The sequence below is a fragment of the Lipophrys pholis genome (genome assembly GCF_963383615.2).
Source record: "Lipophrys pholis genome assembly, chromosome: 9".
Classification (NCBI taxonomy): domain Eukaryota; kingdom Metazoa; phylum Chordata; class Actinopteri; order Blenniiformes; family Blenniidae; genus Lipophrys; species Lipophrys pholis.
The window spans coordinates 22,564,720-22,590,649 of record NC_137639.1 but is presented as its reverse complement, the minus strand read 5'-3'; the positions used below and the strand labels follow the sequence as shown (position 1 = coordinate 22,590,649).

Below are 25,930 nucleotides of genomic sequence, written 5' to 3'. Positions count from 1 at the left end.
GCTTTGGCCGCGGAGGTGGGATCTTAGTTACCGTCCATCTTCAGCTACATTACAGTGAACGAGCTGGTCGAAAAGAAAATACAATTTGGAAGTAAAGAAGACTTTCTGGAAATAGTTTTGGCTCTATTTGAAAAAAGACACACGAAAGCCCATACCATAGGTAAATGTCGTGCACAAGTATAAATCTCGGCGGTCGGCTTGACCCAGTTTCCCTTTTTCCTAAATGTGGCTAGCTGGACTAGCTAAGCTGCTCGCTAGCATTTTATGCATTAGCCTGACAGTTAGCCACATTAGCTCGCAGGTTAACGATTAGAGCGGATTTTGGTATATTCTGCTGTTCACATCGTACAACCACATTATAATTGCCGTGCCGGACCCCAAATAGCTGATGCATGAATACGGTATCATTCCATCAACCCGCTCCGTGGTATTTGTTTTCGAAACGGGCCAGTTTGTAACCGAGCGAGGTGTACGAGCTAGGCTACGTGCTATAGCATTAACGCTAGCTCGCCAGGTGGCTAATTTTAGCTGACAACCATGTCAGCCGTGTTGTGATCAGCGACGGGATGATTTGCTTTCGAGATGATGTGTCGATCGGCGAGTGTCCGTGCAGGGGTTTTGTGCGGGCGCGTTTAAATTTGCGATGCGGTGATGGTGCTTGTGCTGCTAACGTCCAGCTAAACTGAGTTCTGGAAGCCGATGCGCTGGCAATGCTGTTGGAGGGATTTTGGTTCACTTCCACTGTGCATTGATACACGGGTCTTTTTTTGCACAGTTAGCGTGGTGACAGACGGAATGTGGACATTGTCGTAGTCAGAGCCATGGCTGACAAGAGAAAACTTCAAGGTAAGACAGTTGATGAAGTTGTATTATTCAGTCCTGTTGCGCTGGATCGAGCTCAGAGCCTCAGACTAAGCACATCTGGCTTTGTTCCTGTCATTTTGTCAAAGTTGAGAAGGGATTTTGTCGCTGCGTGGGTTTACGGGGACTGATGTGGCTCTGCATCTTGTGTGTCTGTAGGTGAGATCGATAGATGTTTGAAAAAGGTAGCTGAAGGTGTAGAACAGTTTGAAGACATCTGGCAAAAGGTAAGAACAGTTAAGCATGGCATATTGCACTTCTAATTATCCAGTAAGCCATGTAGCAAAATACAAGGTGTCCGATTGTTTTTTTATTTTTTATTATTGTATTTCAGCTTCACAATGCAGCCAATGCAAATCAGAAGGAAAAATATGAGGCAGACCTCAAGAAAGAGATTAAAAAGCTACAGGTACGACAGTGAACCCCCTTGATCAAATATGTGTGTTCAAATTGGCTGTGTATCTGTAATATGTTGGTGATCCTTCTTCTTGCAGCGATTGAGGGATCAGATAAAAACATGGGTGGCCTCAAACGAGATCAAAGACAAAAGGCAGCTAGTCGAGAACCGCAAACTCATAGAAACGGTACGGCTTTTCCTCTACGATGCTTTCAGCTAAGTCTGCATAATGTGGAACTTCAAGAAATGTTTCCAAATATGAAAATAAGTTGTTTGTGTGATGTTTTCTTTCTTCAGCAAATGGAGCGGTTCAAGGTGGTGGAACGTGAAACAAAAACAAAAGCGTACTCTAAAGAAGGTTTAGGGCTGGCTCAGAAGGTGGATCCAGCTCAGAGGGAAAAGGAGGAAACGGGACAGTGGCTAACGGTAATACATTTGTGTTTTGTTTTTTTACTTTTCACATCTTTCAGTCAAACTCATCAGTTTTGTGCTTGTGGAGAAATTAAAAACTTGAACCGTTAACACTTTTTCTCCTCCTAATTTACAGAATACAATAGACACTTTAAATATGCAGGTGGATCAGTTTGAAAGTGAAGTGGAATCTCTCTCAGTTCAAACGAGAAAAAAGAAAGGTGACAAAGAGGTGAGCGCTTCCAACTCATCGGCTCTACACTTTCTGGCATCATTGCTGCAGACAAAGTTTGATGAAACTGTTGTAAATCAAATGTCTCTCTGCTTAATCATAGAAGCAAGATCGTATTGATGAGCTCAAGCGGTTGATCGAGAGACATCGATTCCACATTCGCATGTTGGAGACCATTTTACGAATGCTGGACAATGACTCGGTGCCAGTAGATGCAATCCAAAAGATCAAGGATGATGTTGAATATTACATCGACTCTTCCCAGGACCCCGACTTCGAGGAGAACGAATTTTTGTATGACGATTTAGACCTGGAAGACATCCGTGAGTGAATTCCTTTGTTGTTGTCTGGATGACTCTTGGATTTATTTAGATATTATGACATGTGACACGGGCCTCTCTTGTCTTTTCTTCTTTTTACAGCTGCAGCATTAGTTGCAACTTCTCCGTCGGGTCAGGGCAACGTGGAAGATGAGATGTATCTCCACTCTAGCAGCACTCCCACTTCCACCACCTCCTCTTCACCCATCCCTCCATCCCCGGCAACATGCACTGCTGTAAGTCCTTTTCTTTAGATCATTAAAAACCCCCAGAGTGTGAAAAGGATTCAATAAATAAAGTGACACAATTTTTGTACATATCCTCCTCTTTAATTCTGCATTTGGTAGACTCTTTTCTAAGCCCCCTTGTGTTCTAATCCACTGGTCAGTATGCTGAAATGACATTTCAAAGTGGATTTTCATATCAAGGTATCTCGTCCTATAGGAGAACTCAGAGGACGATAAGAAAAGGGGACGGTCGACAGACAGTGAAATTAGTCAGGTGAGAGGCTCTCATCTGTGTTGTGTTAGTAAATGATCAGTTTAGCACAGCGCTCTTCACCCTTGGTCCTGAAGAGTTGCACTGAAATGTCAGTTTTCTCTGTGGGACCATGGCTGGAGGCTTATGATGTAGTTTGTGCTATTCCCTGCTATAATGTGCCTCCAAAGCTCAGTGTACTGTTCTTGGACATATCATATTTTTGTGTTTGCCTGTTTAAACAGTTTTGTTTAATATGCCTCTTTCTGATGCCCTGTCCCTTTCAGTCACCTGTGAAGAACGGCACCCCATCGTTGCTCTCCTCCTTCTCGTCCTCCACCACCTCCGGGTCGTCCTCATCCTCCTCCCTTGTGTCTATGGCGAGTGTTGTCGGAGGCATTCCCGCGGTTCCTCCGAGCAGCAGCCTTATAGGGAGTTTCAGTAGCGCGGTGCAGCAACATCAGCATCAGCCTGCGCAGCAGCAGCAAACATCTCAGCCACCAAACCAGTCACAGCAGCAGGCACCTCAGACAAAACCCTCAGTCCCCACAAACAACACCCCGAGCCCGCCCACTAACCCCCTCCTCCCAGCTTCCAGCGCCCCCTCCCTCCCGACGCCCAGCACGCCGACTTCATCAGCTGTAAACTCTCAGTCTCAGCCCACGTCTGGGCCCAGTCCAGCAACCAGTCTCGGGCTGGGACTGGGACTGGGATTGAGTAAAGCGGGCATGACGGGAACCAGCAGTGCCAACCAAATGACAGGTTTAGGTCTGGGTGGCCATCCTACACCTCTAAACACAATGGCGGGGCTCATTTCAGGATCCACGCCTGCCCCCTACGCTCAGGCAGCAGCATCAGGAGGCTTGGGTTTGAGCAGCACCACTCAGTCCAGCATTTCAGTGGAGAGCAGCGCTTCCATTCCCACCTCTGGCTCCAGTGGAGTCACAACCAACGGGGCGGGCACGGGGCTCGGCTTGCTCGGCTCCAGCCCAGCTCACAACTCTCTGAGCGGGAGTATTTTGGGCCTGGTTCCTGGACAAAGTGTGGCCCCCGGTACCTCGCAAGTGCCGCCAAGTTCTGTCAGCACGACTGCCGGAGTAGTAGGCATGATGGGAGGCAATGGCGGCGGCGTTGGTGTCGTTGGGGGAGTGAATGCTGCCCCTGCGCGACCACCAAGCGGATTGAAGCAAAATGGAAGCACAAGTAGGTCCACTTCTTCTTGGCTTTATGACGGTTTGCTGCTTTTTTTTTTCTTGTATGAATGAGTTTTACCTTCTGACCTCTTCCTCACCTGCTCTCAGGTTACAGTGCTGTAGTGGCAGAGAGCTCCACAGAATCAGCTCTAAGCACACCGAGCCAGTCACAAAGCAGCCAGCCCTCATCCCTCAGTTCCTCCACCAGTCAGCCGTGAGTCATCTGCGAACCGCCGTCCTGAATCTTCACGTCTTCCACTTGTTCTACTCCTGCTGGCTCTTATCTCTGTGTTTACTCTCTGCCTCACGCAGGATGGACAACGGTCCCAGTTTAATCAGCTCCATCACCCTGCCTCCCAGCTCTCCGTCCCCCTCGTTCTCAGACAGCACACCAGGCGGAGGGAGTCTCCTCAACGGGCCTCACTCCTACACACAGGCCTCTGAGGTTCTCAAGGTGAGACAAACTGCCTCAGTGGGTCCCGTTACAGGCAGAACCATGGGAAAGTTTAAACACTGAGCTGAGTCTGATCTTTTATCATCATCGCCACACAGCAAATGGACATCAAGAGTTAGTAGAACCAGTTTTCATCATCATTTAAACATCAAATCTGCTCGTACATGGCAAGTGTGAATCTAAAAGAAAAGAACAGTCTTTTTTTTTTTTTTTTTTTTTTAAACTTCTGGGATTGTGCTGGTGCCAGAAAGTTTAGTTTCTTGGATACTTTTCTTTGGTGGATCTCAGTGGAGCGTTGCTATTCTTCGCTATGGTTTTGCTGTAAATAGATTGATCCAAATATCACCTACTGCCCACAAACCTCTGCTGCTGGCTACTTTCTACACAAAAGGCAGAAGCTCTCATATGAGATAAAACTCCGGCCTGGTTCAGGAAGGTTTGGACTTCTCTTGTTCTGCAAAGCACAATGAAAAACTTTAGCTCTCAAAACAGTTTGATGCGAATTAAAAAAGAAGAAAATGATTGAATAGATTTTCATATGAAGTTTGTCATTCTTGCTGTCTGTAATTAATTTTCAGGATATATTTTATAGATTAATTAATTGCTGTTCTTCAAAACATTTATGAAAAACAGACTTTCCTGTCCAGTCCCCCTCTTGGATTTCACACAGCGGTCGAAAGAGTGAAATGTGTCTGGTTCCCTCTCCAGGCTCCCGAGCCGCTCAGCTCTCTGAAGGCGATGGCTGAGAGAGCAGCGTTGGGGTCCGGTCTGGACGGGGAAATTCCCAACCTGCATCTAACGGACAGAGGTCGGAATGGTACACTCGGCATCACCTGGTTACTACGTCAGCATGGCAGCTTTTAACACTTGTTCTGTATTTTATGTCTTCAGATATCTTCTCCAGTTCGTCTGCGGCGCCCGGCACGCCAGCTGTCCCTCAGCCGTCCGTGTCGGAGGTCAGCATCCCCCCCTCGCTTGGAGTTTGTCCACTGGGCCCAACCCCTCTCCCCAAAGACCAGCTGTACCAGCAGGCCATGCAAGAGTCTGCGTGGACACACATGCCGCACCCGTCTGACTCGGAGAGGATCCGGTGGGAACATCACTTCTGCAAATATTTATTTTTCCCTCAACAAAACAGCTGATATTCTAATCAGAGATTGAAGTCATAATTGAAACATTTTGAATGTGTGACATCCATGACAAATCAGAAACTTCTGTCCTGGTGTTATACAGTTTTTCTTTCCCATCATAAAAACACAAAATGAATCAGCTTGATGGACAGACTCCAGGTATTTTTATAGTCACATAAAGACTCTACCTCCGAGTTGCTCGGTTGCTCCAGGTGGCATGTTGGAAGATATCACTGTTTATTTTGGGTCAGTCCCACACATGCAACAGCCCACTGCCATGAATACACAAACGCACCAATTCTGCGTCTGAAAATAGTCTCAACAAATGCAGCATTTGCACCTGTTGAAGTAGGCTGACGCTCCCAGCTGTTTTAAAGAGATTACATTCTTTAAAAGAAATGTGTGACGTGACCCCCTTTCGTGACTTACATTTAGCAGCCGCAGTGGGAACTTGTGCACAGGGCGTGCAATTAAACTGAAATCAGAAAACACAAAGAGGGACGTTGTTTTCTGCATTTTCTTTCTGTTTTTAGTGGATATAATGTTAAAGCAGTTTCACTCCTGGACATGATCTGTTTTGACTGATAGAATCTGTCCATGTGAGCTGCTGCTGTTCTGAATTTTGATTTCATGTTTTATAACTTCCTAATTGTTTCTTCTTTTTTTGGTGTGTGTCCTAAAGGCAATACTTGATGAGGAACCCGTGTCCCACCTTGCCCTTTCACCATCAGATCCCACCACACCACTCTGACTCCATAGAGTTCTACCAGAGACTGTCCACAGAAACGCTCTTTTTCATCTTTTACTACCTGGAGGTAAACCTGCACTTCATATCAGTGTTTCCTGTCAAACTGTGTGTTTAGCATTTTACATGCAGGCAAACACAATTCAACACTGAATGGCAAAGATGTGATCAGAACTTTGTTGTTGGTCTTCACCACAGATTTGTTTTAAAAAATATGATCAGTTGATTGTATTTGTTTATGACTGAAGCTATTCAATGAACCCGATCTCTTCTGATCAATCAAGTTGAACATGATTTCTCAGTGTGTGTGAAAGGTTCACATCGTGATGCAGGCGCCTTAAATTAACTTTGAAAAAGGAGCACACTGAACACAGGAGGGTGTCTTTCCTCAAAACCTCTGGTCTTATCGGAGAGTATTCTGTGGTGCCTGCAACTGAGAAGTTTCAGTCGTGATTGTGAATTTTCTACCTGTTCAATAGCGCAGCCTTGATCACATGGTGAACAAAATCTTTAACATGATAGTCCTGAGGTCAAAGTATTAGCGTGAATTGGAAGCGTGAGCGTTTCAGTTTGATCTCCAGCTCAAAGTGTCTGAGAGCAAGAGACGAGAGCATGCCTGGTTCCTGGTGGAAATAGGTGCAGTCTGCACAGCCGCTCTGTCACGATGAGCGTTTTCAGCATATCAGGATGAACCTGGGCTATTTGTGTGGATCGTTTTGAGATGTATTGGCGCTGGAAAAAAAACAAAACTCCCTAAATAACAAACAGCGTAACACGAGTGGCTCCAGTACAGTTTACACACTTATTGAAAATAGCTTTGTAAGTTGTATTTGCTAAAAAAAATAAAAAAAAATAAAATGATTCCATCCTCATGAAGCCACATTTAAAAAGAGTACGATGATAGAGAGTTCTGGTTGAGCAAGGAGATATTTTTTCAGCCGCCTGTACTGAGAGGAGACTGTCACTGTTCTGTCAACATACAGTCTGTTTGCTTGATAGAGTTTGTTGCCCCTTCAGAACCATCTGAGCTTACAGGTGTCTGACCTCTGTCTCAGGGCACCAAGGCTCAGTATCTGTCTGCCAAGGCTCTGAAGAAACAGTCATGGAGGTTTCACACCAAGTACATGATGTGGTTCCAGAGGCACGAGGAGCCCAAGACTATCACTGACGAGTTTGAACAGGTGAAGCTTCACCACACCTCACGGACGGCGAGCGGCCCGATGTCCACCAGCGGTCTGACTTCATTAACGATTCTTTCCTTTCTGCTGTTCCTCTAGGGCACTTACATTTACTTTGACTATGAGAAATGGGGCCAGCGGAAGAAGGAGGGGTTCACCTTTGAGTACAGGTACCTGGAGGACAGGGACCTGCAGTGATGGACAGAGGGACGCAAAAGGACAGAGAAAGACAAAACGTGCTGCTGTTGACATTCCGAGACTGAACTCCAAACTGTGGATAGAGATTGTGATGTGTAGTAGAAACCCTCTCCCGACACGGAGACTGGTGTCTGTATAGGCTGCATCTCGACGCGAAGCCCTCGCCGCCCGTGTAGCGCCCTGCCTTTGGCAAAAACGCCCCGTGGGCCCGATCAAACGCTCTGCGCTGCACGAGCCGGGAGGGCTGCCGTCGAAGATCTGCGTTTGTGCCTGTCTGTGTGCACACTCAGTATGTGGCATTAGGAAAGCCTACCCCATGCATGTTTCTCATGTTTTGTTTTCTTTTTCCGTTTCAACATGATTCTCTGTACCACCTCCAACATGAGCCTGGAAGCCTTTGACTTGACACAAAACAAAACCCTTGGATTTGATTAAGTGAACTGCCCATCTTGTATTTACTGTAATTTGGTGGTTTAGAACGGGGACGTCCAGTGGACATTTATTCATGGTGTGTAGGAATGGCTTCTTTTAAGACCCTACGATGCCTGTTGAATATGGTCACTATTGAAGATAGTGAGCAGTTATCAATAGTTTTATTGATATTGTCCTGGTCGATTAAAACGCTGATTGAGAGTGACCACAGGGCCTCTCCCTGTGACAGGGAAAGAGTCCTTATTGGACATGGATTAAATTGCTATGCAATTGAACTGGTCTCTGACTCCCTCTCTTTACAAATAAAATGTTTTTAAGTTAACCTGTCGGAAGAAAAATGCATTATTATGGCGCCTTCATGTATGTGACAAATTAATAAACTTGTAAAATAAATAGGATTTGGGACATTTATCCACTTGATGTTTGACTCTTCCACCACTGAGGGATCCTCGTCGTCCTCAATTTAAAGAAGCATTAACTCAATGAGGCCACGCTGAGCGTAGTGAATGTACCAAGTCACCTCATAATTACTCACACAGTATTCGATATGAAACCCGGGTCCCAACTTCTCTCTTATGTTGCTGTTCTATTCTCCTAAAAATCCACCGTGTTCAATTTACCACCTGATATTGAAGCGAAAAACCCTATACAGTGAATGTGCACTGACCAAACTGTTTACATGTAGAGTTGAAACATACAAATCCTAAAAACAAAAGATATTCTGGTGGTAGATTTAACTGGTGGGTCGAGTTTCGGACTTGTCTCGTCTGTCGTGGTTGTTTGTTACTCTGAAGAACAAGATTTAACGTGGTGCAGGACAAACCAGGGAAGAGCATTAAACCCAAATCGGACCCCCCCCCCCCCCCCTTTGATCAACCGTGAAAACTCCTGATGTGTAACACAGTTAATGTGTGTGTGGTTAGTCTTCAGCCTTCATTGGGGGGGGGGGAGGGGGGAGGAAAATGCAGCAAAGTTATGAGAGATTTGCCTTTTATAGATTCTATTTTTTGGGGGCTTTTAAAGGTTTTCTGAAAAGGGAAGGTGAGTCAAGGAATTGCTACAAAAAAAAAAAAAATGTGAATTTCAAGACGTATTTACAATTTTTTTCTCATCAGTTCTGCATGGGAGATGTCATAAAAATGGGGTTATAACAGGATTGTAAAATTTCAATAAATACTTTTAAGAAATTAAATGCCAGTTTTGAAGTCCTGTTATTCCGACGAGGAATATGGATTCACTTGTTTTAGATCTGCTTCGATATGAGGTATGAAAGCAGATCTAAAAAAAACAAATGAACAGATTGTTTTAAAAACGGTGTGGAAATCCAGGATGCATCTCACTTTAGGATGACTTTTTTCCCCCCATATTTCAAATGGTGAAACATTTCAATCCTTTTTGTCTGATTTGTGCTCATTCGTTCCAATACAGTATCAAATTATATTTCATAAGATTAGGTTTTTATTTGTTTGTTTTTTTTAACAGAAAGTGGAATTATCCATTTTAATTAACACAATTCTTGAGACCATTTCGTTTGTACAAATAACTGATAATTCACTTATTTCCAGATTGTTAGTCTCTTGTTGTAGATAGCCATTTAATTTATCACGCTGAGTAAATTTTTAGAAAACAAGTTCCATTTATGAAATGCTTTTTACAATTTTATTAAAATGGAGAATTCGTACAGCGGTGAAAATTAAAAAGACGACAGAATGAGTGTGGAAACACTTTGCAGGACGATTTTGTTCACATCTTAGCGTCTTTCTTGACTTTGACGAACTCCGCCATGTTGGAGAAATATTTCTGGTTGGCTTCAGCCACCTTCTTCTCCGCAGCCTGCGGGTTCACGATCTCCAGTCCCTGGAAGACAAAGAGCAGCAACACAGCATGTTTACGTCACCGCACAACTCTGATTACTGACACGTTTCTATGCAATAATGGAAAAGCCTTCATTTACACGTTCCAGTTCAAAAACGGCTCTTCCAGAGTACGTGTGTAGTGACGGAATAATTCAACTATTAATTTCGAGATCTGTCGATGTGCAGATGCAAGAGATTAATATCTGTGTGCATGTTTACCTGGTAATATGATTTATTTTAAAGTATAAGGAAGAAATCTAGGCGAGTACTATTGCTCATATCCAGATGCCATTGCATCATTTTTTTGCAGGTATTGTGAATTCTAGATATCAAAAATAGGCAAAATTATAATGGATGTCCTAGTCATGCTCTCAATTATGGTTATAAAAAATCTTTAGCAATTTTGCTGCACGATCGGAAAGCTCTTCCATTATTGGCTTTATTTCATTCAAAATGGCCTAAATGATTCAGTTACTGGCCGTTGTTACGTTAGTGGCTGCTACATCCCATAGTACATCGCATTACGACAGCTCCACGCTAAAAAAACCAATGTGGTCCACTTGATGACCATTGTGGTATTTGCTCGTCCTTTACCTGGAGAGGAGTGAAGGCGACGCTGGAGCTGGTTCCCGAGGAGCGATCTCTCACTGTAGACTTTCCTCCGTACGTCATGCTCTGCTTCTGCAACGTTCTCTGTGGTGGAAACGAGCGAAATGGAAACGCGAGTGACGCAGGGAAACACGCCATCGGCCGACAGCGGCGCATTGGCAACGGGCTGCGAGTGTGGCTACCTGGAGGGATTTGGAGATCCGGGCCTTGGTGGCCTCGTTGACCTGAGCCTGTCGGACTCTGCCGCTGCCGCTCTTCCCCAGCTGGCCCAGACTGAAGCCCAGATCCTCCTGATACGCATCGTCTTCAATCTGCAATGCCACCGCAGACACACAGGCGGCTCAATACCTCGTAACTCATTAATGAAATGACAACGATCTTACATAGAATATAAAAGGGTAGAGCGTAGTGTGGAGGTAACAGAAACATCCAGGGCTCACAGGTTCGTTGACTATTTAAAACAAATTAAAAGCTCTTACTTACTTTATCTCATTTTAAAAGTAGTTTGTGCAACAAATTTACCGTTAATATCAAAAGAGGAAATATGTCCGGAATCACATTAGAAATGTGTTGCGATGTTAAAAAAGTGTTACAATGTATTTTCCATTTCTGATGAGAATATTACAATGAGATTATTTTGGCTGTAAAATTGTCAAAAAATGTGGAACGACGGTGCTTTTGTCACCTTTTCTACCAAATGATGGTGAATCTCCCATCATGACACTGTTGTAGTGAAGAAATCCTGGCGCCACCTCGCTAAACTGTAAGCGAGTATGAAGTTTCGGTTCTCTGCTTTCTAGTATTCTTTTTTAATTTTCTGCAGTAACTGAACAGTGTTGTGAGTTACAAATACTAGTGTGATCCTGTCAGTGGCAACAGGGCAGGAATATAAGAGTCTTAGACAATTAAACCAGGATGAATTAACAGCTGCTCGTCTGTAAGAAGTACAAACAAGGATGAAGAGACTTTATTCTGTTTCTCAATTATGTTAGGAAGTGTGCACATGTCCAGTGTGTCTTCTTTCTTTTTTAAAACCATTTCTGTTCATGTGTATCCAGGAGGAGGAGGCAGCCGAATGATCAGAGCTGCAACATCTTCAGTAACATGAAGAAAACACTTGATCAGAACAAAACCGTCACTAACCTCTGCGAAGGTCATCCGGTTGGCATGTTTCCTGATCTCCGTCAGTCCCAGACGTTCCTTCATCTTTCGGTACCTTGAGGAAAACACACGAGAGCGGCAGAGTTCTACTGAGCCTTTCTACACGGAGCTGAGCAAGTTATGCAACATTCCCGTCGTCTCCCAAATGCTGAATTCTCTGTTTTGCTTCTCTGCTGCTGCTGAATCTGGGTAACCTCCTCCACTTGAAATTCCTCCAAGAATCATTATTTACACTTTTTCTTTCATTCCAACTGCACGTCCTTCTTAAGGAGTAGCTGCAGGGGTCATGTGACTGGTGGCGTACCTCCGTCCTCCTCTCTTCTTCCTCTGTCCGTCCAGCGGAGCCGGAAGTGGTTTGACCTGCTTCACCGGCGGCGGCTCCTGCCATTTGTCAAACTTCCTCTCGATCTCTTCTTTGAGGTCGTAGCCGACCTGCAGATCATCAATCAGTTGGAAATGTGATTGATTTCAAGTTTAAAGGGAGAATTACATTTTTGTTTGACAATTTATTCTTCATCAAGAATGTGTGCAGACAGAATTGTGCATCTGAAAAAATACAATGGAAAAGTTAACCTTTCCAATATATATTTCAAATTGTAAATTCTCTATTTTTAATTCATGACACAAATATCTTTTTGTTTCATTCTTTATAAATTTTGATTAAAAACCACCAAAATCTGAATTAGAGCTTCTCAATATAAGGCCAAAAGTCAAATTATCCCTTTTTTTGCTTTTTGAACGAGAGGTCAAAATGATCAACACAAACATTTTTTAATAATTAAGACATTTTATATGTTTATAGATTAAAAATGCCTGGGAAAAAAAACACGGGACATTGTTTTATTTTTGTAAATGAAGCCAGAGAATTAAATTTACATTCGTGTGATCCGTCATGAAACTCACCTTCCCATCTGAACTTTCGTGGAAACTGTCCACCCGGGACGCCAGAGTGCATTTAGCAGCCACCAGTCGAGCTGCTTTCCTCCTGAGGTCCTGATGGTAGAAATAACACATGTGAATGAATTCAAGCAGAAAAGAAAAGGCTCAGCTCTGAGTCAACATTACGTTAACGTGTTTTACTGACGGGTGGAAGAGTCTGCACCACGTCACAGTGGTAGATGAAGCCGGTGTGAGGGAGCAGCGAGGTGCTGCTGAAGCCCGACAGCGTCCTCCGCTGGGCCCCCAGCAGCATCAGGTTACAGGCCGGCATCTTTGAGAGGTTTGTGAGGCCGCCGGCGATACCTGCATCCAACCAGAGACAAAAGTGATGAGAGGAAGAAAGAAAAATCTGAAACTGCAGATGTCTGCATCGTCTCTCACCCATAATCTTTGCCGCTGTGGACGCTCCAACAATAATGGAGAGATTTGGGGCGATGAACGACATTCTCGATTCCACATATTCATAGATTCTGTGTTTAGACTGGTTGAGCTCCAGAGCCATGTCACACGCCTCCTCCAGCTGCTTCAGTTCTTCCTCACTGAGCATCGTCCTAAAAATCCACACAAACAAATGTCACTTTACAACTACGTCAAAAGCACGACGATCAACGGATGCTGTTGTGTGGAGAGCTAAACTCACCCCTGTGTGGTGGAAGCTGTGACACTGACAACCATAATAGTGGCATTGGTGAGGATTTGCTGCAAAGTCTCGTTGGTTTTGCATTTTTCCAGATTGTTTCCAAGTTCCTACAGAGATTTTAATAAAACAACAATAGAATACATGTTGGTCAAAATTCATCAATAAATATATTTTTAAAAAAGTCATGATATAACGACTAAAGTGAGGCACGTTGATCAAACTGTGAAGCAGCACAACAAACTTTCATAAAAAACTATTACCAGTGATGTCACCATTTTCACTGGCGCTGTATGACAACATTCAGATGGAGGGGAAATCTGGATTCTTACAAATTCTTTATCATGTTGACATGCATTTGAGACCTTCAGAAAAAACACTGGACTTTTTTTTCCTATTAATATCTCGCTTCAAATCTCAAAATACTTCCAGTATAACAATTTGTATCGAGGAAGAAAAGACATATTTGGTACATTAAAATATATAAACCAAAACCACAAAATAAGAGCCTGTGACTACTTCTCACCTTTCCTGTACAATATATTCAGAGAGCTCGGAATTTAATTATTTAAAAAAAAATAAGAGGAAGAAAACCCACAAATGTAATACTATCACTACATATAAATGATTCCTTATTGCTGTTACATTTCAAAACTCTTCTGAAGCTCAGAACAGTTTCATGTCGTCCTTAAGACTTTTTCACAACCACAAACCTGGAGCACATCTGCACTGGGTGTCGTTTTCTTTCATTTCAAAACTCCACAACCCTCTAATATCACAATTCTTTACTGTAACATGAAACTGTATTTTCATTCTTTTTAAATTCACACATTCTAAAAAAGGTGCAAGACTGTATAAACACTACTATAAACACTATTTTCCACCCATTAGTGATCCTAACAGCCATCCATCCTTTGTCCAGAGCAAAATGCTATCTATAAATAAAGAAATTGATGTCGGCACCATTTACAAATTCTATCATTTGTACCATAGAGGTATCACAATGCATTGATTAATATGCATTTATGAATCCAATTAAAGACAATCATCTCGCGACTCAGTCTTTTCACTTTCACTCACCTTGACTGTACGGATGTAATCTAAAGAATCTGGCACCAGAGACTCGAGCTCTGGAAACCTCTTGGAGTACTTGTCCCTCGTGAACTTGTGAATGATGTCTGAAAGCAAGTCAGGAACAAAGAGTGTCACACATAAGAGGGACTTAATCCTTTTTTGTCTGCATTGTGTGTTGTCTGCACACCAGAACGGACAACTCACTGAGCTCATTGTCAATCTCCACTGTGAGATTATTGGCTGCGACAATCAGTCTGTACTCCGGGTCAGACTCCACAGGACCGGCCACTAAAGGAGGACAAGACAGGAGACTTTAATCTAAACCCATAGCAAACGTTGAAAAGCCAATAAAGACTACATATAATGTAAATCATGTTCAAGAACAAAGTAAGGAACTGGATTTTATATGGTTCACCCTCACCCTCTGAGTTCTTGCGTTGCTTTCCAATATATATAGTTATTTTGTCAGTGATCTCTGAAAACTGAACACAGAGCAAAGTTATAAAAAAACCACATACGAGTTTAGCAAACATCTAATTGTAAGACACGGTCACGTGATGCTCCTCACCTGCTTGCTGTTGCGAAGCTTTGCAATGGATGCAACACTTTCAGCTTTACTGTAGTCCACCTCCATCTCCTCTGGGATGTCCTCCAGCCCACCGTCTGCCCTGCCCTGGGGAACCTCCCCATCACTATCCCCTTCATCTCCCTCTGGATACAGCCCATCCTCCCCCTCATCTCCAGCCTCCTCCAGGTCAGCCAGGAGCTCGTCAGCCAGCGACATCTGCAGTTCATCAACAGGAGACAATATTACCATCAGAACAGTGTACCAAACAAACTGCTGGTATCAAATGTAAACGGCAGTCAATTTGGTGTGGTTTCAACGCTTAACTTTCCTTTATTGCTGCTATGAATGAACTGTATGACAGTTTGCATGTTTTCATATTCTAAGAAACATTTGGGTTTGATCACTCAGACTGCTGGCTTACTGGAGCTTTCTAGGTTTTATTAATCTGGATTGAGAGGCAGAGCTTTCAGCCATCAGGTTCCTCTCATGTGGAACCAGCTTTACGTTTCAGTTAAGGAGCCTGACAGTCTCTACTTTTGAGGTCAAGCTTTGGACTTTTATATTTAATAAAGCTAGAATTAGAAACGTCCTCAAATTACGCTTTGTAATTCATGTTCGAGTGACAACATGTTTCATCTGAACAAAAATATTTCAAAATGGTTGTTTAAGATGCAAAAAAAAAAAAAGAAATAAGGACAACATACAGTAAAATAGACACCTACTTGTTCCCTTAATGTGTATTCTTATAGTTTAAAATAATCTAGATTATGGAAATGAAAATATATTTCCCAAAAGTTTAATGCCCCAACTAATATCGCCTCGTATTTCGTTTCAAATTACATAAATAAATTATCTCAGTATTAGTAAAAAAATAAAAAAAACAAAGTTAACTGAGACACAAACGTTTTTTTTTTAAATAATTCAGTGAATGTTAATTAATAGCATTTCAGTCATTCTGACGGATTCAGGCCAACATATCTAAACAATGAACATGTTGGTGACAATATGAGTGTTCAGGGTTTTTTTGCCATTCAGACGACAAATAAAAAAGCTAATATCTTTAAAATTGGAAGCTAAGGAGTCTGTGTGTCTGCACTGAAGCTGTTAATTCATTATCGCCGTGAGAGCTAGCTATCACTAGCATACGTTGACTTGACGTTATTAAAATCTTTCAAAGTCACTCACCTCAGGGCTTTAAGTTGTGCAGACGCAGGCCGGAGCACAAAATTGCCTTCTGAAGCTTCGAGGTCTTTAGTCCGGAGGTAAAATTACGTGTTTTCCCCAGTTTCTTGCGTTTGTTTGTGGTTCTTGTCTGCGCCGCACGGTGCTGTCGTGTGACGCACGATAAGTACGTCCGTGCCGCGCAAGGCTCTCTGGGAAATGTAGTCGCTTCCTGTGTGGATTTATGAATTGGTATCTGGTGGCCCAAGCTTGAGTCCATATTTTTGGTTGTGAACATGGAAGGATACAATAAAATAAAATAAAAAAATACTTGGTCACAAAGCTGAGACTGAGAACAAAACACCCATAAAATATGTTTATGGTGTTTTTAGCTCTAGCGAATCAGCAGTATACAATTTACATAATTTTTAAATGATTCATTGTCATGAATGTGTCTATGTGGTAATTTCTATAAATCAGTCATTTTGTGTTGTATTAATACAAAACTAATACAGATCCCAGTGTCTTACAATTTCTTTCCGATTGTCCTTTGTCTTATTCGGTAATTCGTTATTTCAGTGTCGTCAATGTGGCTGTACTGCATCCATTTTGTTTGTTTTGCCACTTTTTCTGCCATATGTATTGTGTAATAGTCACCCAAATTCTATTCAGGTTTAAATCCAGGGACCCTGTACCACTGTGGGCTCCAGTAACTGGCAGGACTGTTCTGTGATTCATCCAAGATTATGATGAAAGTGTTTTTAGATGTCAAACAAGATCTAGTCATGGAACTATTCAAATAGGATGTTCACATTTTGAAGTTTTTATTTCCCCGTATTTATACATTACCCCTTGAAAACCATTCTTTAAACAATACAAGTTTAAACCAACATTTAAACAGACTAAACAAATGGACTAGTTGGACCTCGACCTCAGGATGGACTGTTATTAGTAGAAAATGGGATAAATTAACATATACACAAACAAATGGAGTTATTTACTCATGAATTTTTTTCATGCTAAAGCTACATTAACTGTCATTAAACAAGATAAAAGAAAGACAAGACAGCTAAAAATTCTTGGACATTGGAAAGTAATGAAACATTACAGGACGTATTTCCATACATGTTGGAATATATTAACAAGTAAAATTATACAAAATACTTTTGTTCATTAGCAATTAAGACGTTTGGGAAAATATTTTTGATTTATTTGTTATGAAGTTCTTAGAGAAGGTATAACCTAGATGCATTCTGTCCCAAACAAATTAGAGCTAAAGGTATATATGTTAATCTAAATTCAAAATAAAATGCAAATAAATAAATAAACAAACAAATAAATAAATAAATAAATAAATAAATAAATAAATAAATAAAACTTGACTTTACCTAAATACAGTAAATCATATCATAAATGCAGAAATGATAAAATAAAGGGAAATGATAATATTTTTGGAAATAAAAGTATGAAGAAACAAAGATTGTTTCATTTTTCGTGCAGCCTAAGAATACATCTAAAAGTAAACAGCTCTAAAATGATGTTGTATACACTTGTATTGTGATATTTGTACAAATGCTAAGGAGTACAAGAGTCAAGCAATTTCTGGTTCAAACTGCTGCCTACAAGAACAACTCGATGACTGCAATGAAAAAGGTCTCTGATGAAGAGAGGACTGGATGCCAAGCGTCTACGCAGACAGATGAAGGAGGGAAGAAAGTGCGTTCCCCGCACACCCAGGGAACAATACAACAGAATGAAGCAGAAAAAGAGAAGATAAGCTGGTACACAGCAAGACTCCCACTGCATAGCTGTCAAATCTGGTTCAGATTTTACAAAGCTCCCGGCTCCTCTTCTCCAAGCATATGCTGCCTTTTCCATGAATAAACTCTGTAAACAGTGGCGGACAGGAGCTCCACAGCCCCTCTCATACAAAATCCTGTCGCTGGTAAAACCTGGAATGTGTCCAACTTTTAGGAGCGGAGTTTTCATTCTTTCAGGTGCCTATTCAATAAAAAAATATCCTCTGGATGAGCGGCTGGTTGTTGGGTTAATTTACTGGCCAGTCCGAGAGGGTTCAGCTCTGAAGGTTCCTGTGACGGCCTGTAGCGTCACACCAAGTGGGGGTCGTCTGCAGGGCTGACAGTGAAACGTGACGAAGAAACTGGACCAGCCCCAACAGGCGACCTGGGTTTGATTGATAAGTCATCTTTCCGCCTTGATTCTTTGCTCTTGACGCGTGGTCCTGTAGAAAAAGTTTAAAACAACAAAAACAATCAAACATTTAAAAAACAAAAACAAAACACTGTTACAGTCTTACAAGACTGTGCCCAGGTAAAGTGCCGGTCTGTCAAATGTCCATCCTTTTTTGATTAATATTAATTCTGATAACATTATTAAAAACCAGGCGCGTCAGAGGGGCCAGAGGGCAGCCGATACAAGCCTTTTTCTAAGGGATGAATCTTACTTTAAAATTTATTTACACATTTAAAGATTTTCGTTTTTCACTTTACTTGAGTAAAGAAGTTGAACTAGTATTTCCACTTTCACCAGTTGTTGGTACACAACTTTCGAGATAATTATTTACATGAAGGATGTGTGTAGCTTTTGCCGCCTCTGACTGGAACACATGGCTTGTGATTTCACTGATTGCATAACATTGCCACCTGTTATTGTATTATAGACTATTGACCAAAAGTCAAACCTACATCATCGTCATTTGAGCATAATTTTGTATCTTTATCACTGTAAAAAAATAAAATATATGTGAGACGATGTGATAGATGACAATGCTAAAGCAACAAACTGCTTTGAAAATGTGGAGAATGTGGGACCAAGAGGACCTGTCCAATCTAAGACTAACAGTGACAATGGAACATGAAGAAGTTATACAAAGACAAATTATTAACTTTTCCAACAAAAACTCAAAGAGTGAATCAATAAACTAACTGATCAATTCAAAATGTAATTTCTATTTGGTAATCTAAATATTAAAGTCAAACGTCACGTTTGAGTGCCCCTCCTTAAGTTTAACCCTTTCTAACCCCCTCTAGAACTCTAAACCACTGAGTGAGATGGTGACAAACCAAATGCAGCACAGAAAATAAACTAATAATCTACTTCTATTAATACGAGCACACTGAGGTGAGACAGTTTGAGTTAAAATTAACTCAAAGGGAACTCAGCATGTTCCTTCGCAGCTTTGAAGTCTGGACTGAAAAGATCATGAAAGCATCTAATTTTGGTGTTTGTGTAAACGCACGGCCCAAAAGGAAACTCGGAATATTTATCACTCTGAGAAATGAAGTGATGAGAGTCCGGGATGGAGAGTGGAAGTCGAGAGAGCAGCCGAAGATGTGTTGGGGAACACAGCTCAGGCCTGCATTGTTGAGGGCAGGATTAACGTCCCTGCTCGGTTCCACATGTCACCGTGTCGTGGGGGATAATTATAGAAGATTAATTCTGGCTGTATGCTCGGAGAGGAGAACTGAAGGTTTTCCATTTCAGGGGGTGGGGGTGAGTGTGTTGTTGTCTGCTTTCATTACGTCATTCTCCAGCTTGAGGTGGGAAGTAACCGATACTACTGCATGAAAATAAGGAGGAAAATCAGTCTGAATTCTGTTTCAGTCAGAGGTGAGCGTTGTGCTAACAGCAGTGTGGTGAAGCGCATGAATGAGATGAATGCTAATGCTGGAAAGCAAATATTCACTTTAACATCATTCATTTATTTTGACGGCGGCAGGCCCAGCCATAACTTCTACTAAATTCTAACCAATGTATGTCACTTGATAGACTATCGTTGCTGTTCTGCACCGTTCAAGCTCTTTGAATTCTTTCATAATAAAGATTCAAAGTGTCAACTTTCAACACAGTAAAGAGAAACTTCCAAACAAGGAAAACTCAAGTAAACTAAAATCTTGAATCTTCACAATGAAAGCCAAATTTTCATTTCAGATGAATTTCTCACTGACTCATCACAGGAGGGTTAGGGACAGTGAAATGGTCGCATGTGGCCCAAGTGCTATACCCAGGTCTGATTTAGTCTGTTGTGGAAAGTATCTGAAAAGATAGACTCAAGTACTGTAATTAAATACAATTTCAGGAATTGGTAATTGAATATTCACAGAGTTATAACATAACATATAAACTAAACATTTTTAACTATATTTAAACTTCGTAATAATTACATTCTTTACGTAAAATCTAATTAGATAGTCAAACATTTGGAGAAACTGCATTTTATTAAACATGAAAGAAGCATAAATATCTTTTTTCTTTTTTCTTTTTATGTAGTAAATATTAATTATTAAAACATAATGGTAATATACCTTTCTACTTTAATTTTCAGTTTTTTCCAGCTATACCTGTACACACATTAATCTGGACTGAGGGGAGTAAAAGTTGTTTTCTTCTCTATCCGCCTAATCGAAAATGTTGCACATGACTGGAAAATATGTTATATGTATTGTCAGAAGGAAGACAAATGAGATGACACGTTAATACAGTACAGTGATTAAATCATGATTGTAAAATGTTTCTGAACTTACCGCGCAAATCCAGCTTGCTGCTTTTGACAGAAACAGGTGTGGGACTTGTGGGGGCTGAATTGCTCAACTCATTGGTTGGAGTTTCCTGGTTCAGTAAAAAAAAAAAAAAAAGTTTAGGCTTCCTTGTAATCTTAAGAAGATCCTTCATTAATAGTCAGCAACTGAATGAAGATGAATTACCTGGTCAAAAAGATAGATTGTGACATCATCAAAAAAGGACACATTTCGCCCTCTGTCCCTCTCTCTGTCCATCGGCTCCTTGGGAGACTTCAGCAGACTCCTCAGACCGACACGCTTGTCCACGTCTGTCTCTGTGACCACAATCACCCTCCGAGAGCTTTCGTCCTCCTGCTCGTCTTCCTCCTCCTCGTCGGGGTCGCTCCCCGATGACAGTCCTCTCCGTCTCCCGATACGATTTCCAATGGCCCCATCTCCGAATCCTCCTTTACCCGATGAGGCGAGCGGGAGAGTCAGAGCAAGGGGTGGGAGGGCAAGAGACAGGCGAGCCAGTTTTGCTATGAAAGAGTGAGCAGAGAAAAAAGAATGTGAGGAAAAAACGGAATTAAAGAAGGAAATACGTATGATTTGCAACATATATTGAACCTTTAAATTCAAAGACATGTGGAACACACAAAGTACACAAAATAGACATCCTACACCCTGACACCTATATTTAATTCTTTCCTGTTTTTATCTGATCTTTCCTTTCCTTGTCCACTTTCCTGTCTGATAATGTTTGCACCAACACATTCACCATACGTTTTAACAACAATTTATACAGCTACTCTTCAGCTGTGGTGAAAACTTTGAAAAATACAGTCCTGTCTACTTTTCTTCTTCACCTGTAAGTGGATGTGCAGCATGAACACTACCTTTCATTGCCTGGTTTGCAGTAGGTTGAGATGTTGTGACGTCAGATGATTCGATCGCAGTGAGTGGCTCAGATTTAGTTTCATCAGACTCTGTGGGGGCCTGTGTGCTGGGAGCAGCTTCCTCGTCCTCTTGGCTAAAACAACACAAAAAAACAGCCAATGAACACATAAACCATATCACATTGTCACCTTGAGCTATCAAAGTTTTGGGTGCTTTGATTTTATATCCAAGCATTAAAGATCACAAAAGTAGTTAATATGTCCACAAACAATTTATGACAATAGATTAAATGGTTTTTCATCAGACTGGGTTCTAGAAAAATCTGTGAATGACTGACAGCAACATGGACACTGGAGTGTGTAAAAACATATTTCTGTTGATTTCTGTTGAGCAGCACAAAATTAAACCCAGCATCGAACTGATATCTCAAAACCGAGGCAAATATAATCAAACCTAAGTGCATTCTTTCAAGAGGCCCTGCTGCTCGAGGTGCACTGACGTTGTTGAGTGAATATGAAGAGTGGTCTTCCTACCTCTCATCCTCGTGTTCGTTTACAGCACCCAGCTCACTGTTGGTCTCTGTCACTTGATCTCCCCAAGGCCGGAGCATAACAGTATCTTTGACGGTGGAACCCCAAAGCACATTTGCTTTCACATTTTCACTGAGGGAGAATTGTAGTCTCTCCTCACATACCTGACAAAAACAGCAAAACATCATTCAAAGACAGTGAATAACCGTAACCAGGTCACATAAAGAGAGGTAGGACTTCCACACCTATGACAAGCTACTAGAAAACCTGCTCACCTGCATCATGAGGCCATTCTTTGTTGTCATCTTGGAAAGAGTTCCCTGGTCCTTGGTGTCAGGTGTTTGTGCTGCTGACCTCTGACTGTCTTTACCATCCTCCTGAGGTGACAGGTTGTCTTTAGAGTCAAGCTGCACAGATTCAGCCGACTCTTCAGAGAGCTGGTGCTCTTTCGAATCCACGGTGCCTCCGTCAGGAGTAGAAGAGTCATGTGCCTCGTCACCTGTGTCACTTTCAGCCGCACTGCCGCTTTTCTGATCTGGTGTTTTCTTCAAAGACTCCAGAAGGTCCAGGTTCCCCAAGAAGAGGTCTCCCAGAGTTTCCTCTTCATCCCCAGAAATGCAACAAAGTTGTTCCAATTTTTCAAAATCCTCCAGAGGCTCCTCATCCAGATCTTTCCACTCAGAAATCAACAGCTCTGGGAGATTATTGACAGGATTTTGGGCTGTGGAGGACACTTCAGGTGATGTTTTCTGTGACACGATTTCATCCTCATCTTGAATTTCTGTGTTGGACAGAAGGTCGCTCTCGTCACTCAGTGTTATACGTACGACAGGGATATTCAAGTTGGCTGAAATCCCTTTATTCTGAGTTGTAGCAGGTGGTGATTCTTGCAGCGGTGGCTCTAAGGCATCTGTGTCATTAGCTGGAGAAAAGCACGGCTCGTTGCTGTGTGCTGGAGAAATATACTGCTTTGTCTCAGCACTGGCAATAAAGTCTTCCAGATTAATGTGACCAATAAACTCTTCTTCCTCTGTAACAGATGGTGGCGGGCTCGGAAAAGAGTCATCTAAACTCTCCAATTTATCGTCTTGCACATCCAGATCTATGCTTTGTGGAGGACTTGGAAAATCTACGGAGCTGAAATTGTCCACTTGTGGAAATGACTGACCCACGTCATTCTGTGGGTCAAGGTCACTGGGAGCGACTGGAAGAGGCAGGTCCTTATCATCCTCCTCTGCTTCCACATTGCTTAGGCTTTCTTCTCCACATTGTCTGTCGAGCAAGGGTCTAATTTCAGCCTCTGAGTTTAAGCTTATTTCAACAGATTCAGTGATGCACATAGATATGTTTGACCTTTCATTTTTTAAAGTCTGGCTGCAGCAGTTCTCCAGATGAGAGGTCTCCTCTTGGTCTGCTGATGTCTGTTCCTGGGTCTTGACAATTTCATTCTGAGGCCATTTGTTAAAATTCTGATTCTCCTCTGGCTCTGTGCTGTCTATCTGACCTTCCTTGTCCCGGACTGCACTCGGACATGATGAAATCTTCTTGTCTTCTCGGTTCCTCATCTCTGCCGCTGGGATTTCGATATTCTCTACTTCAATACATGAGGTTTCTTCTCTTGGGGCCACAGTAAGACTCTCGATGTCCACCAGGTTTTCAATATTTTCCTCTTGCTGTACATCTGCACATATCCGATGGTTATCATTATCTTTAGAGTCCCACAACTCTTTAAGAGAATGGGCGCTTCTTAGTCCTTGCGTCTCATTGTTCCAGGTTTCTTCACAGCCCTCCAGGATAGCAGGGTGAGGTTCACTTCCAGCAAGTTCGTCATTTTCCTCAGTCTCCCAATATTCCTCCCCCACAACAAGCCTCTCCCCCACTTCCCATGCTTGATTGCCAAACCCGGAGAAAAATTCAGATCTCAGTTCGTTTTGGTGTCTCTTTTCAGGAGAGGCCCACTGGTCATTCTCGTCAGGCCACAAGCGTAGATCCCCTGAATGAGAGAAGCGGTGACAGTCCAACTCTCCCTTCACAACTCCTAATCGTGGTCTTTCCTCATCCTCATCCAAAGCACTCCACAACTCTTCAGTTTTGACATCCAGTCTCTCGCAAGAGTCTTGATCTGCCTTGTCATCGGAGTCCTGACTATGTGCTGTTGCCCTCAGAGGAGACTTTTCCTTCACTGCACTGCTCAGCTCTGCAGCAGCATGTTGCTCCTCTGTCTCCGTCCGGAACCTTCCATCTTCACTGCCATCTGAACAATGAAGATTTCTGAGGCCGAGCTCGTTGTGGTCTATGCCAGGCTTTAGTTCACATTTCTCAGGTTCTTCAGCAACACATTCAGCCCAAAGACCCGTCACACCACCTAGAGGCTTCCCGCTGTCATTCGCAAGGGTATAGTCATGTTTGCTATCACTGGACTGAATGCCACACAGATCAGGTGATCTGGATTCCGTGAATAATGAAACAGATTCCATAGTTTCATTTCCAGATTTCATAGAATTCAGAGCAGTGAGTTTGTTGTCTGTCTCAGTAACACTGGTCATGTCTTTGCCGCTTTGTTTTAGCATTAAATCTTTTGTCTGGCTGCCACCTACAGACTTGATCAGACTATTTGTCTCAGCAGAGCTGTTGCAGTCTAGATTCAACTTGCTGTCTGCAGAGTCCTGATATTTGCAATTAGTTATTTGAGAAATGATGCCATCTGTGTAGCGACTGTCTATCACATAGTCATCACTGTGAGAGAGCCCTTTTATTGGTTTATCATCTAGTTTTGAAAACAGTTTATCAATCAGGTCAACACAGTCTTTAGCCTGGGAATCTGAGTTTTTGCTCTCATTGTAGAAAATACCAGAATCATCTCTTTGTACAGAGTTCAGCCCTTTGTTTAACAAATCTTTTTCATTGCCAAAGTGAGACGTATTATTTTCAGGAGCTTTTTCATGTAGTGCATCCTTGTTCTCGCAAATCTCTGCAGTTATCCATTTATCAGGTTTTGCTTCTTCAGCTGTTGTTTGTATACAGTTTCTTGATGGGCTCTTTTCTACCATATCTCCCTCCTCCTCGGTTTTCTCCTCTATGCCAGTCAGTACCCCCCGGTCACTTCCTCGGCTGCTGCTCGGCCGTGAGGCAATAAGCCCATCACTGCTCCTCCGGCTCATCCCGTCACCTTCCAAGTCGCTGTCTGAGAAATAGGCAGAGTCTCGATGTGGTGTTTCATTTCCAAGAGCCCGCCACCCGCTGCTCCCTCCTCCTCCCGTCCATGAGTCACTGGGTGTGAGGCAGTCGGCTGAGCTGGATGTCATAGGCGACAGGACTGAGTCTGTGGGGGTGACTAGTGAGACATCCGAAGAAGGGTCACAATCTGGTGTGGTTGGAGTGGCTGCTTGAGAGGATCCTTTTTGGGCAATGTGACAATGTTTTTCTTGATCACAGTCATTATGCTGAAATGAATTCTGCCTCTTTGTGTCTGCAAAGCTCTCATTACCCTGAGAACCTTCATTATTTGAGCTTTCCAAATCAGCTGTTTTCTCAGGGTCATGTGAAGCAGTATCAGCCTTTGAATGTGTTTGATCTCCCCTCTCGAGGCTGCGAGCTTGTAGGTCATCTTTCATTATCTCACCATTCCCAATAACCGCAGCCTTCTCACTTTCATTTGTAATGAGGGCTTTGCTCTCATGCAGGATCACAGTGTTCGACTCTTTCATGCTCTCGCTGGATTCAGTTGGGTTGGATTCTAACAGATCCGTTTGCTCTCCTCTGGCAGGTAGAGCAGGAACCTCCGAACAATCCTCCTCCTCGTGACAGGTGGGTGCTTGGTTGTGCAATAAACCATTTTTGGGCATGATTTCTGAAAAAACAAAGTCACCAGACTGGCAGTGGTCAGCATTCTTTTCTTGGCTACCCAGTTTAAGCGGCTGTGATCCAATGTGAAGAACCGGGATCTCAGG

General features: G+C 42.4%; 3 protein-coding genes across 6 annotated transcripts; 1 reads left to right on the top strand and 2 right to left on the bottom strand.

Moving 5' to 3' along the window:
- Positions 1–17: 17 nt before the first annotated feature.
- On the top strand, positions 18–7,997 carry cnot3a (CCR4-NOT transcription complex, subunit 3a). Of its 4 annotated transcripts, XR_013935617.1 has the most exons (19): positions 18–160; positions 776–846; positions 1,021–1,088; positions 1,196–1,270; positions 1,356–1,445; positions 1,556–1,684; positions 1,806–1,901; positions 2,005–2,224; positions 2,324–2,457; positions 2,666–2,722; positions 2,986–3,901; positions 4,000–4,105; positions 4,204–4,345; positions 5,054–5,153; positions 5,237–5,435; positions 6,158–6,290; positions 7,276–7,401; positions 7,498–7,735; positions 7,839–7,997. XR_013935617.1 is itself a non-coding variant. In XM_080471429.1 (18 exons), exons 2-18 carry the CDS (start codon positions 822–824, stop codon positions 7,594–7,596), a joined length of 2,787 nt encoding a protein of 928 aa, XP_080327555.1. In that variant the 5' UTR covers positions 18–160; positions 776–821; the 3' UTR covers positions 7,597–7,997. The 4 variants fall into 4 exon arrangements, 3 of the variants coding, with proteins under 3 accessions (XP_080327555.1, XP_080327556.1, XP_080327554.1); XM_080471429.1 differs by having other exon boundaries at positions 2,008–2,224; positions 4,979–5,153; positions 7,498–7,997; XM_080471430.1 differs by having other exon boundaries at positions 7,498–7,997.
- Positions 7,998–9,471: 1,474 nt separating this feature from the next.
- Positions 9,472–16,237, bottom strand: prpf31 (PRP31 pre-mRNA processing factor 31 homolog (yeast)). The gene is made up of 14 exons (XM_080471431.1): positions 16,058–16,237; positions 14,873–15,088; positions 14,726–14,786; positions 14,509–14,592; positions 14,311–14,408; positions 13,234–13,340; positions 12,975–13,144; positions 12,739–12,896; positions 12,558–12,647; positions 11,959–12,086; positions 11,637–11,709; positions 10,676–10,804; positions 10,479–10,577; positions 9,472–9,885 (listed from the first exon to the last, which is right to left on the bottom strand). The coding sequence occupies exons 2-14, from the start codon at positions 15,086–15,088 to the stop codon at positions 9,772–9,774; spliced, it is 1,527 nt and encodes a 508-aa protein (XP_080327557.1). The 5' UTR covers positions 16,058–16,237; the 3' UTR covers positions 9,472–9,771.
- Positions 16,238–18,141: 1,904 nt separating this feature from the next.
- Positions 18,142–25,285, bottom strand: lmtk3 (lemur tyrosine kinase 3; the record flags this gene model as incomplete). Its single annotated transcript, XM_080472466.1, has 7 exons — positions 18,142–18,275; positions 20,578–20,662; positions 20,758–21,092; positions 21,450–21,583; positions 21,984–22,144; positions 22,256–24,400; positions 24,578–25,285. The coding sequence occupies 7 exons, from the start codon at positions 25,283–25,285 to the stop codon at positions 18,142–18,144; spliced, it is 3,702 nt and encodes a 1,233-aa protein (XP_080328592.1).
- Positions 25,286–25,930: the final 645 nt, after the last annotated feature.